The sequence below is a fragment of the Phyllobates terribilis genome, unplaced genomic scaffold, assembly GCF_046119375.1.
Source record: "Phyllobates terribilis strain yellow unplaced genomic scaffold, ASM4611937v1 Scaffold_4__5_contigs__length_816908805, whole genome shotgun sequence".
Lineage (NCBI taxonomy): Eukaryota > Metazoa > Chordata > Amphibia > Anura > Dendrobatidae > Phyllobates > Phyllobates terribilis.
Window position 1 is genome coordinate 713913999 of NW_027362764.1, and position 12800 is coordinate 713926798.

Consider the following 12800-nt stretch of genomic DNA (forward strand, 5'->3'; position numbering starts at 1 on the left):
GTTCTAAAAAAGTGTTGCAAAACCTCAGTAAAAATGAGCATAATGTACAGCAATGTAAATATGACATTGCTGTGCACATATTCATTCTTTTGTCGCTTCTTTAAACTGCCCCAGGGTACAGAAAGCTTGAAGCGATGATATAAAGATTTTTGGTACTCACCGTAAAATCTCGTAGCCTACATTGGAGGACACAGGAAGCATGGGGTAATATGGACAAACAAAGGAAGGTACTGTATCCTCCAATGAAGGCTAAGAGAAAGATCTTAAGATGACTACCAAAAATAGTTATCTCTCATTTCATTGGGGGACACAGGAACCATGGGACGTCCTTGGGGTGGGAAAACTAATACCAGTACTGCAGAAGGAGGAATAAAAATCCCTCAAGTTACTATCCGAGTAGCTGCCACTTGTATAACCCTTCTGCTAAGACTTGAATCCCTAGACACAAAGGTAAGAGCTCAACAATGATGTGGACAGGAGAAAAGGGTTAGTTCCTAACCTGCCTAATCGAGGCCAAAACGGGTCTGCTACCCAGACCCATGCCCTGCTACTCAGACCCTGCTACCCAGACCCATGCCCTGCTACTCAGACCCTGCTACCCAGACCCATGCCCTGCTACTCAGACCCTGCTACCCAGACCCATGCCCTGCTACCCAGACTCTGCTACCCAGACCCATGCCCTGCTACTCAGACCCTGCTACCCAGACCATGCCCTGCTACCCAGACTCTGCTACCCAGACCCATGCCCTGCTACTCAGACCCTGCTACCCAGACCATGCCCTGCTACCCAGACTCTGCTACCCAGACCCATGCCCTGCTACTCAGACCCTGCTACCCAGACCATGCCCTGCTACCCAGACTCTGCTACCCAGACCCATGCCCTGCTACTCAGACCCTGCTACCCAGACCATGCCCTGCTACCCAGACTCTGCTACCCAGACCCATGCCCTGCTACTCAGACCCTGCTACCCAGAACCTGCTACCCAGACCCATGCCCTGCTACTCAGACCCTGCTACCCAGACCCATGCCCTGCTACCCAGACCCATGCCCTGCTACTCAGACCCTGCTACCCAGACCCCATGTCTGCCCCCAAATGACACTAAGCTAAACTGAATAACTGGGTGTCGGCTACCCAGGTCCAGCTTGGAGGAGAGGAGTCAGCTTTTTGGTATTCTTAGTGTCGGCCTCCAGGTGGCAGCATATTAACCCTATGTGCTGTTTCCCCCAATGAAGAAACCGAGAAAAGAGGTCACATGTCCGTTCATCAGGCGGCTTCAGCTAAGAAGCCGCTCTCTAGTTATAGTTTAAAAAGATAGGAGCAACTTTGCCTAGGAAAACCTTGGCAGCGCCGCTATCGGGATAAAGATGTCATGGGCACATACCCTCTTAAGATATGTACACACATTGCGCTTTTCCACACGTTTTTTTTTTATGAGAAAAAAATATCGTTTTTTACAGTACCAGCAAAGTGAATGAGATTTGTGGGATCTCATGCACACACTGCTTATTTTTTTTCCTTGCAGATTTGAAGCCGTGTCAATTCTTTCAGCGTTTTTCATCCATTCAAATGAATGGGGATAAAAAAAACACATTAGAAATGCATGCAAAAAAAGGCAAATATTCCAGGATTTGCAGCAGAAAAATCTGCGGCAAATACTGACTGTGTGCACATACCCTTAATCATGGTTTCAAGTGTTTTCACTTTGCTGAATGCAGCCCTTTTTGCTTTATCGGCTAAAGCCACAATCTGAAGTAGCTGGAGTTTGTTTCTCCTGGAGCACATTAAACCATTGTAGCGCTATCAAGTGGCGATACATAAAAATACACCAAATCCCGGCTCCTCTAGTCAAAGCACCTTCAAGGGGGATCGGTAACAGCCAAGACCTATTAAAAGTGAAGCACCACCCTCCCCTTACTCGTCAGTAACATGTGCACAGGGGCAAAGGCCAGAGGGTACGAGCACCAATACTGCAAACTAAGTCACGGAGCTGGTGTGCAGAGATCAATCCATAATATAGGTTCATACAACCCTAAATCACAATTCCAGAAAAAAATATTATCGTCCCCAATGGAGAATCCACTGTGCACTGTAATGGTCATACTCAATTGCCGTATTCATCCGGAGGAAGATCGTTCCATCGGTGGCACCAAGTTCAGTGTTTTACAATTGCAGACATATTTTCGGGTAGTAATATAAGAAGCTAGGTCATAAAAATAATAAAGTCTGAGCTATGCAAAAAAATAAATACAAACTGTTAACATTGCTTTTATTAAAAATGTACAATATATTCACAAGGGAAATCAATGGAAACATCTGCTATTGAAGAAACCACCACAGACATTTAATGTGTCCAGTAAATAAGTATATAAAGTGGAATAGGATATGCCATCACCTTGCGATAGGTGGGGGTCCAACAATTGAGATGCCCACCGATCCGGAGAATGATGGGGCAGAGTGCTGGTGTAGAGCTGCATCTCCATCACTGATTCTCAAAGGCTGCAGTACTACACCAACTCTGCCGCCCTTTTATTCTCAGCAGTGGTCGGGGTGTCAGAGGGTCTACCTCTACTGATCGTAAGCTAAGGCAATATCCTAGTAATATGTTGTGATGACCCTTTACAAAACACAAATCATCATGAAGCTCTCTGTGCTACAACCATGCAAAATCGCAGAGAAAACATGCGGCCTTCTTGGTTACCAGACGGACGCCAGGGGATCGTCGCTTTTTTTTAAAGCAATGCATGTCAGACATTGAAGGGGAACTTCCATCTTAGAAAGTGATGGTATAAGGGGTTATCCCCTCTCAGAAAACTTTCTTTTATAGGTTGCAGTAGCTATAAAAAAAACAACTACACAGTATTACTTATCCTCCCCGGGGCCAACCCCGACTCTCTGACGCTACCTCGGTTTCTATTTGTCCGCAGTGCTGATGTCACATCGACAACACTGCAGTCAATCAGTGAACTCAGTGGCTCTGCCTGGGAAGGCTTGCTGATTGGCTGCAGCGCTGCTATTGCAATGTCAGCACTGCAGCGAAACAATAGAGACCAGGGCAGGGGCACAAACACAGCGCTGGATCCAAGGACTGTAAGTAATACCTGGTTTGTTTGTTTTTTATAGTTATTGTGGCGTTTGAGAGAGTTTTCTAAAAGAGGACAACCCCCTTAATGCTGGTGGTCTGACATATGGGATATCCATGGAAGCGGAGAATGAAGGGACCATGGCGTCTGGCATATGCGACATCCACGGAGCCTGAGAATGAAGTGACCGCGGTGTCTGGCATATAGGACATCCACGGAGCCGGAGAATGAAGTAACCATGGGGTCTGTCATATGGGACATCCACGGAAGTGGAGAATGAAGGGACCATCGTGTCTGGCATATAGGACATCCACTGAAGCAGAGAACGAAGGGACCACGGCGTCTGGCATATGCGACATCCACGGAGCCTGAGAATTAAGGGACCACGGTGTCTGGCATATGGGAAATCCACGGATCCTGAGAATTAAGGGATCACAGCTTCTGGCATATGGGACATCCATAGAACCTGAGAATGAAGGGACCACGGCTTCTGGCATATGGGACATCCAAGGAGCCTGAGAATGAAGGGACCACGGCTTCTGTCATATGGGACATCCACGGAGCCTGAGAATGAAGTGACCACTGTGTCTGGCATATGGGAAATCCACGGAAGCGGAGAATGAAGGGAACACGGCGCCTGGCATATGCGACATCCACGGAAGTGGAGAATGAAGGGACCATGGTGTCTGGCATATAGGACATCCACGGAGTCTGAGAATGAAGGGACCATGGTGTCTGGCATATAGGACATCCACGGAAGTGGAGAATGAAGTGACCATGGTGTCTGGCATATAGGACATCCACTGAAGCGGAGAATGAAGGGACCACGGCGTCTCGCATATGCGACATCCACGGAGCCTGAGAATTAAGGGACCATGGTGTCTCGCATATGGGAAATCCACGGATCCTGAGAATTAAGGGATCACGGCTTCTGGCAAATGGGACATCCATAGAACCTGAGAATGAAGGGACCACGGCTTCTGGCATATGGGACATCCACGGAGCCTGAGAATGAAGGGACCATGGCTGCATCCCCTCACGGTTTTCCATCTATGTTGGTGGGTTTCCTAGAGTGCGCTGTGGCAGGCGGCTATCAGCTTTTAGCAATTTATTGTGTTCTGGAAGACAAATGAAATGTATTCCCTGCCCGGCAGGAGAAACGGGTCACCACAATCTTGCTGCATGGAAAAGTGTTTCCACTGCATCAGTTCAGACATGGAAATATACTTCTCTGCCTTCGTGCCGAGGTGACCGCTCCTGGCCTTGAAATGATTTTCGGTGGCATCATCTGAAATGAAAAGAAATAAATGAATTGATGATATAAAACTAAAGTGAGGATGAGAAAACAATCCACTGGTAAAACGAGTGAGCGCTGCATCTTGTGAGATCGGTGAATGACCTTCAGTCCGGGGAGGAAGATCTAAAGGGAAGAGTCCGTAATCTGCACGGCATTACATCATGTCCCGATAATATTGGGATCACCTGGCAGGCGCTTGCTCTGTGTGCAGTCACATCCCAGCAGGTCGTGGGTTACACAGTCCGAGTCTTCATGGAGGGTGAAGAGATCTCGGAGTTCATCCACAGAAAAGCGAATATGTTCCGATTTCTTGGCCAAATCAACAACCGCCCCAGAGAGACCTTGCTTACTTATCTGCCTCTGATAGATCTTCTCCTCTAAAGTTCCTGCAAACAGAATGGAAGTGACACATAAAGGACCTCATGGACATCTGTGTACTTAATTAAGACTCTGCTCACATGTTGTGTGTGCACATGAGGAATAACATTATAACTGGTCCTGTATCCTGCATTATCACCATTTTCCACTGCCAGTCTCTGTGCCTAATTTTCAGTTCTCTCTGAGCTGGTGGGAGGAGATTACCTCCTATAATATCTCCTATATACAGGACAGGGAGATAGATTCCTGGTTTTCTTTCTCTGCAGCACACAGACACAAGCAGCAGTAACAAGGAGGACTTTATACAGCGGTACTGAGCAGTGTGGCTGTGAATCCAGCACTGGAGTGAAATAGGTTTGCTAGCTGCTACAACTAGATTTGCCAGTGTCTGTCTGGTTTCTCACTGTGCCACGTGCTCCTCACTCCTAACCTCTCCACAGAGTTTAGTAAAAGATATAATCTGATCCCTCAGGGAGCTCAGATTCCATCTTGCTTTGACTAAGAAGGACTTGAGCTGCTTTTCAGAGTGGAAGCTGAGATCAGGAGTAGAGAGAATCCAAACTTAAAAGTTCGGGGTTCGTACCGGAGTTTTCCAGAAGTCTGTTTTAATATTCGGAGTTCCGGGGGAAGTCCAGGAGGAGAGAGAGAAGGAAAAGAGAGAGAGAGAGGGAGGGAAGAGAGAGAGAGAGAGGGAAGAGAGAGAGAGAGGGAAGAGAGAGAGAGATGAGCGGAGCGAGAGAAGAGCGGAGAGAGAGAAAAGAGAGGAGAGAGAAGAGAGGAGAGAGAGAGAAGAGCGGAGAGAGAGAAGAGAGGAGAGAAAAGAAGAGAGAAGAGAGAGGAGAGCGAGAAGAGAGGAGAGAAAAGAAGAGAGAAGAGAGGAGAGAGAGAGAAGAGAGGAGAGAGAGATAAGAGAGGAGAGGAGAGAGAGAGAGAGAAGAGAGGAGAGAGAAGAAAGGAGAGACAGAAGAGAGGAGAGAGAGAGAAAGAGAGAAGAGAAAGAGAGAAAGAAGAGAGAGAGAGATAAGAGAGAATTTTCCAGCGACACAAAGTTGAGGTCCCATTGTTTTCAACGGGGTTTGGGTCCAGGTTGAAGTTCGGGTACAGTTCTGGTACCAAACCCTAACTTTAGACTAAAGTTTGGGTCAGGTACCAGAACTCGAACTTCCACGGGGCCGCTCATCCCTACCAAGGCGGTAGGGGGGAAGAAGAAGCTCATAAGTGGAGAAAGAAGCAGGTTTCTTTGAGATATATCGCAATGTTTCTTATATTCTCTTGTACAATTATTTTAGGCAAAGTTTGTTGAAATGACCACGACCATTTAAGATTTCAATTGTATGACAGCAATCGGAGATCTTGAAAACTATGGAATAACAGAATATGGGCTTGTGCACATGAATGTATAAATCAGACGAGTGCTATCTGATATTTTATCGGATAGCACATTGACCCACGTTATTCAATGAGGCAGTGCTGATAACTGATCTGATAACCTGTCTGTGAAAAAAATTGCAAAATGCTGCGATAATAAATAAATGTATGAGTTTGGGGGAAAAAATTGGATACCAGAGTACGGCGTCCGATATTTACAGATACATTGCAATTCTGCAACATAGGAAAGTGTAAATGGACCTGTAAATGATTAAAAGAGGCGGCTGTAAAAAAAAAAGTGGATTGTACACGGACGACCAGTGAGAAAAAAATCATCCCACTTTTCTGGATGAAAATAAAACCGATTTTTTTATATTATCATGTTCCCCTATATCTAAGAGGTTGAGGATCTAAAAGTCGAGAAAGGGTGGAAATTGGTTGGCGATCGGTGGACTGATTGCCCTTGAATTAAAAGAGTTTTCCAAAAAAGATAAGGGATCCCCAAAAGCTTTTATACATGGAAAATAACAAACAAAGCAGGTACTCACCATCCCGGGGTCTGGGGCAGACTCTTCGTCTTGTCGCTGTCTATTGGCTGCAGTCGTGACTTCACATGGACAGCTCTTATCACCGCTGAAGCCATCCATTGAGCTCAACGGCACCTCCGATGGCTGCAGCAGTGATGTACACTATCAACGTTACCATTGCAGCCGAAAAGCAAAGACTGGGACAGTGGCAGAAACCTGGAGACAGACACAGACAGACAGTGTGGCTACTTTTAGTACTTTATCACCCCGGTGCTGGATTCACAGCTACTCTGCTGAGTAATGTTGCTGTATAATGTCCTGTTTGCTACTTCTGAATATGAGAGATATAGGAGCAGAATCCCGCTGTCTCTATATACTACTGTATGTATAGAAGACAATACAGCATCTAGCCTCCATTCACTAGTTCAAGGAAAACTGCGAAGTAGAAATAGAGCATGGAAAAAGGTGAAAAAAATGGTGAAACAAGCATCTGACAAGGCACAAAAAAGTGTCTAAACACATAATAAATACGATGCATTTAGCTTGATACATAAGCCCCAATGTGTGCGAGAGGGACATTAGATTGTGAGCTCTATGGGGCCGGGCCGATGTGAAGGGTGATTTCTGTGGAATATGCAAGAGCTAAATGACAGCGGACAAATCCTGGAAGTTTAGTGATGTTATTGAACTTCCAACCCTCGCCTGGAGCTGGGCGATTCAGATTAGATAACGGCAATAAAACTGAGAGATCTTCAGGTACCAGGAAGGGATACACACGATTACTGAAATCATTCAAGACATTCACATGATATCAATATTTTTTGAATCATTTCGGGAAATATGTTCCCTATGTGACCAAATTAAGGGGCGGCCCCCCATGTTACCAGAGCTGCCCCCCATGTGACATTACCAGGGCTGCCCCCCATGTGACCACATTACCAGGGCTGCCCCCCATGTTACCAGATTACCAGGGCTGCCCCCCATGTGACCAGATTACCAGGGCTGCCCCCATGTGACCAGATTACCAGGGTTGCCCCCCATGTGACCACATTACCAGGGCTGCCCCCCATGTGACCACATTACCAGGGCCGCCCCCCATGTGACCAGATTACCAGGGCCGCCCCCCATGTGACCAGATTACCAGGGCCGCCCCCCATGTGACCACATTACCAGGGCCGCCCCCCATGTGACCACATTACCAGGGCCGCCCCCCATGTGACCACATTACCAGGGCCGCCCCCCATGTGACCACATTACCAGGGCCGCCCCCCATGTGACCACATTACCAGGGCCGCCCCCCATGTGACCACATTACCAGGGCCGCCCCCCATGTGACCACATTACCAGGGCCGCCCCCCATGTGACCACATTACCAGGGCCGCCCCCCATGTGACCACATTACCAGGGCCGCCCCCCATGTGACCACATTACCAGGGCCGCCCCCCCATGTGACCACATTACCAGCGCCGCCCCCCCATGTGACCACATTACCAGCGCCGCCCCCCATGTGACCAGATTACCAGGGCCGCCCCCCCATGTGACCAGATTACCAGGGCCGCCCCCCATGTGACCAAATTACCAGGGCCGCCCCCCATGTGACCAGATTACCAGGGCCGCCCCCCCATGTGACCAGATTACCAGGGCCGCCCCCCATGTGACCACATTACCAGCGACGCCCCCCATGTGACCAGATTACCAGGGCCGCCCCCCCATGTGACCAGATTACCAGCGCCGCCCCCCATGTGACCACATTACCAGGGCTGCCCCCCATGTGACCAGATTACCAGCGCCGCCCCCCATGTGACCAGATTACCAGGGCCGCCCCCCATGTGACCAGATTACCAGGGCCGCCCCCCATGTGACCACATTACCAGGGCCGCCCCCCATGTGACCACATTACCAGGGCTGCCCCCCATGTGACCGGATTACCAGGGCAGCCCCCCATGTGACCAGATTACCAGGGCAGCCCCCCATGTGACCAGATTACCAGGGCTGCCCCCCATGTGACCACATTACCAGGGCAGCCCCCATGTGACCACATTACCAGAGCTGCCCCCCATGTTACCAGATTACCAGGGCAGCCCCCCATGTGACCAGATTACCAGGGCTGCCCTCCATGTGACCACATTACCAGGGCCGCCCCCCATGTGACCACATTACCAGGGCAGCCCCCATGTGACCACATTACCAGGGCTGCCCCCCATGTGACCAGATTACCAGGGCAGCCCCCCATGTGACCAGATTACCAGGGCTGCCCCCCATGTGACCAGATTACCAGCGCCGCCCCCCCATGTGACCAGATTACCAGGGCCGCCCCCCATGTGACCAGATTACCAGGGCCGCCCCCCATGTGACCACATTACCAGCGCCGCCCCCCATGTGACCAGATTACCAGCGCCGCCCCCCATGTGACCAGATTACGGGGCGGCCCCCCATGTTACCACATTACCACAGCTGCCCCCCATGTGACATTACCAGGGCTGCCCCCCATGTGACCACATTACCAGGGCTGCCCCCCATGTGACCACATTACCAGGGCTGCCCCCCATGTGACCACATTACCAGGGCTGCCCCCCATGTTATCAGATTACCAGGGCTGCCCCCCATGTGACCAGATTAACAGGGCTGCCCCCATGTGACCAGATTACCAGGGTTGCCCCCCATGTGACCACATTACCAGGGTTGACCCCCATGTGACCAGATTACCAGGGCTGCCCCCCATGTGACCAGATTACCAGGGCCGCCCCCCATGTGACCAGATTACCAGGGCCGCCCCCCATGTGACCAGATTACCAGGGCCGCCCCCCATGTGACCAGATTACCAGGGCCGCCCCCCATGTGACCAGATTACCAGGGCCGCCCCCCATGTGACCAGATTACCAGGGCTGCCCCCCATGTGACCAGATTACCAGGGCTGCCCCCCATGTGACCAGATTACCAGGGCTGCCCCCCCATGTGACCAGATTACCAGGGCGGCCCCCCATGTGACCAGATTACCAGGGCTGCCCCCCATGTGACCAGATTACCAGGGCTGCCCCCCATGTGACCAGATTACCAGGGCCGCCCCCCATGTGACCAGATTACCAGGGCCGCCCCCCATGTGACCAGATTACCAGGGCTGCCCCCCATGTGACCAGATTACCAGGGCTGCCTCCCATGTGACCACACTACCAGGGCTGCCCCCCATGTGACCACACTACCAGGGCTGCCCCCCATGTGAGCAGATTATCAGGGCCGCCCCCCATGTGAGCAGATTACCAGGGCCACCCTCCATGTGACCAGATTACCAGGGCCGCCCCCCATGTGACCAGATTACCAGGGCCGCCCCCCATGTGAGCAGATTACCAGGGCTGCCCCCCATGTGAGCAGATTACCAGGGCCGGCCCACATGTGACCACATTACCAGGGCAGCCCCCCATGTGACCAGATTACCAGAGCTGCCCCCCATGTTACCACATTACCAGGGCTGCCCACCATGTGACCAGATTACCATGGCCGCCCCCCCTTGTGACCAGATTACCAGGGCCGCCCCCCATGTGACCACATTACCAGGGCCGCCCCCATGTGAGCAGATTACCAGGGCTGCACCCCATGTGACCAGATTACCAGGGCTGCCCCCCATGTGACCAGATTACCAGGGCCGCCCCCCATGTGAGCAGATTACCAGGGCCACCCTCCATGTGACCACATTACCAGGGCCGCCCCCCATGTGACCACATTACCAGGACAGCCCCCATGTGACCACATTACCAGAGCTGCCCCCCATGTTACCAGATTACCAGGGCAGCCCCCCATGTGACCAGATTACCAGGGCTGCCCTCCATGTGACCACATTACCAGGGCAGCCCCCCATGTGACCAGATTACCAGGGCTGCCCTCCATGTGACCACATTACCAGGGCTGCCCCCCATGTGACCACATTACCAGGGCAGCCCCCCATGTGACCAGATTACCAGGGCTGCCCCCCATGTGACCAGATTACCAGGGCTGCCCCCCATGTGACCAGATTACCAGCGCCGCCCCCCCATGTGACCACATTACCAGGGCCGCCCCCCCATGTGACCACATTACCAGGGCCGCCCCCCATGTGACCAGATTACCAGGGCTGCCCTCCATGTGACCACATTACCAGGGCAGCCCCCATGTGACCACATTACCAGGGCTGCCCCCCATGTTACCAGATTACCAGGGCAGCCCCCCATGTGACCAGATTACCAGGGCTGCCCCCCATTTGACCAGATTACCAGCGCCGCCCCCCCATGTGACCAGATTACCAGGGCCGCCCCCCATGTGACCAGATTACCAGAGCCGCCCCCCATGTGACCAGATTACCAGGGCCGCCCCCCATGTGACCAGATTACCAGGGCCGCCCCCCATGTGACCACATTACCAGCGCCGCCCCCCATGTGACCAGATTACCAGGGCCGCCCCCCATGTGACCACATTACGGGGCGGCCCCACATGTTACGAGATTACCACAGCTGCCCCCCATGTGACATTACCAGGGCTGCCCCCCATGTGACCACATTACCAGCGCCGCCCCCCATGTGACCACATTACCAGCGCCGCCCCCCATGTGACCAGATTACCAGGGCCGCCCCCCATGTGACCAGATTACCAGGGCCGCCCCCCATGTGACCACATTACCAGGGCTGCCCCCCATGTGACCAGATTACCAGGGCAGCCCCCCATGTGACCAGATTACCAGGGCTGCCCCCCATCTGACCAGATTACCAGGGCCGCCCCCCATGTGACCAGATTACCAGGGCCGCCCCCCATGTGACCACATTACCAGGGCTGCCCCCCATGTGACCGGATTACCAGGGCAGCCCCCCATGTGACCAGATTACCAGGGCAGCCCCCCATGTGACCAGATTACCAGGGCTGCCCCCCATGTGACCACATTACCAGGGCAGCCCCCATGTGACCAGATTACCAGAGCTGCCCCCCATGTTACCAGATTACCAGGGCAGCCCCCCATGTGACCAGATTACCAGGGCTGCCCTCCATGTGACCACATTACCAGGGCCGCCCCCCATGTGACCACATTACCAGGGCAGCCCCCATGTGACCACATTACCAGGGCTGCCCCCCATGTGACCAGATTACCAGGGCAGCCCCCCATGTGACCAGATTACCAGGGCTGCCCCCCATGTGACCAGATTACCAGCGCCGCCCCCCCATGTGACCACATTACCAGGGCCGCCCCCCCATGTGACCAGATTACCAGGGCCGCCCCCATGTGACCAGATTACCAGAGCCGCCCCCTATGTGACCAGATTACCAGGGCCGCCCCCCATGTGACCAGATTACCAGGGCCGCCCCCCATGTGACCACATTACCAGCGCCGCCCCCCATGTGACCAGATTACCAGCGCCGCCCCCCATGTGACCAGATTACGGGGCGGCCCCCCATGTTACCAGATTACCACAGCTGCCCCCCATGTGACATTACCAGGGCTGCCCCCCATGTGACCACATTACCAGGGCTGCCCCCCATGTGACCACATTACCAGGGCTGCCCCCCATGTTACCAGATTACCAGGGCTGCCCCCCATGTGACCAGATTACCAGGGCTGCCCCCATGTGACCAGATTACCAGGGTTGCCCCCCATGTGACCACATTACCAGGGTTGACCCCCATGTGACCAGATTACCAGGGCTGCCCCCCATGTGACCAGATTACCAGGGCCGCCCCCCATGTGACCAGATTACCAGGGCCGCCCCCCATGTGACCAGATTACCAGGGCCGCCCCCCATGTGACCAGATTACCAGGGCCGCCCCCCATGTGACCAGATTACCAGGGCCGCCCCCCATGTGACCAGATTACCAGGGCCGCCCCCCATGTGACCAGATTACCAGGGCTGCCCCCCATGTGACCAGATTACCAGGGCTGCCCCCCATGTGACCAGATTACCAGGGCTGCCCCCCCATGTGACCAGATTACCAGGGCTGCCCCCCATGTGACCAGATTACCAGGGCTGCCTCCCATGTGACCAGATTACCAGGGCTGCCCCCCCATGTGACCAGATTACCAGGGCCGCCCCCCATGTGACCAGATTACCAGGGCCGCCCCCCATGTGACCAGAATAACAGGGCCGCCCCCATGTGACCACATTACCAGGGCTGCCACCCATGTGACCACATT

The 12800-nt window shown here is 53.0% G+C and overlaps 1 protein-coding gene across 1 annotated transcript in view; it reads right to left on the reverse strand.

Annotated features, from left to right (window-relative positions):
• Nucleotides 1–2323: 2323 nt before the first annotated feature.
• RAD54B (RAD54 homolog B) overlaps nt 2324–12800 on the reverse strand; it is a 61466-nt gene continuing 50989 nt past the window's right edge. Inside the window, exons 14-15 of the mRNA XM_073679671.1 lie at nt 4565–4765; nt 2324–4370 (exon numbers count right to left, since the gene is read on the reverse strand). Of these exons, the coding sequence (XP_073535772.1) occupies nt 4183–4370; nt 4565–4765 (389 nt within the window). The 3' untranslated portion in view covers nt 2324–4182. The remainder of the gene's footprint in view (nt 4371–4564; nt 4766–12800) is intronic.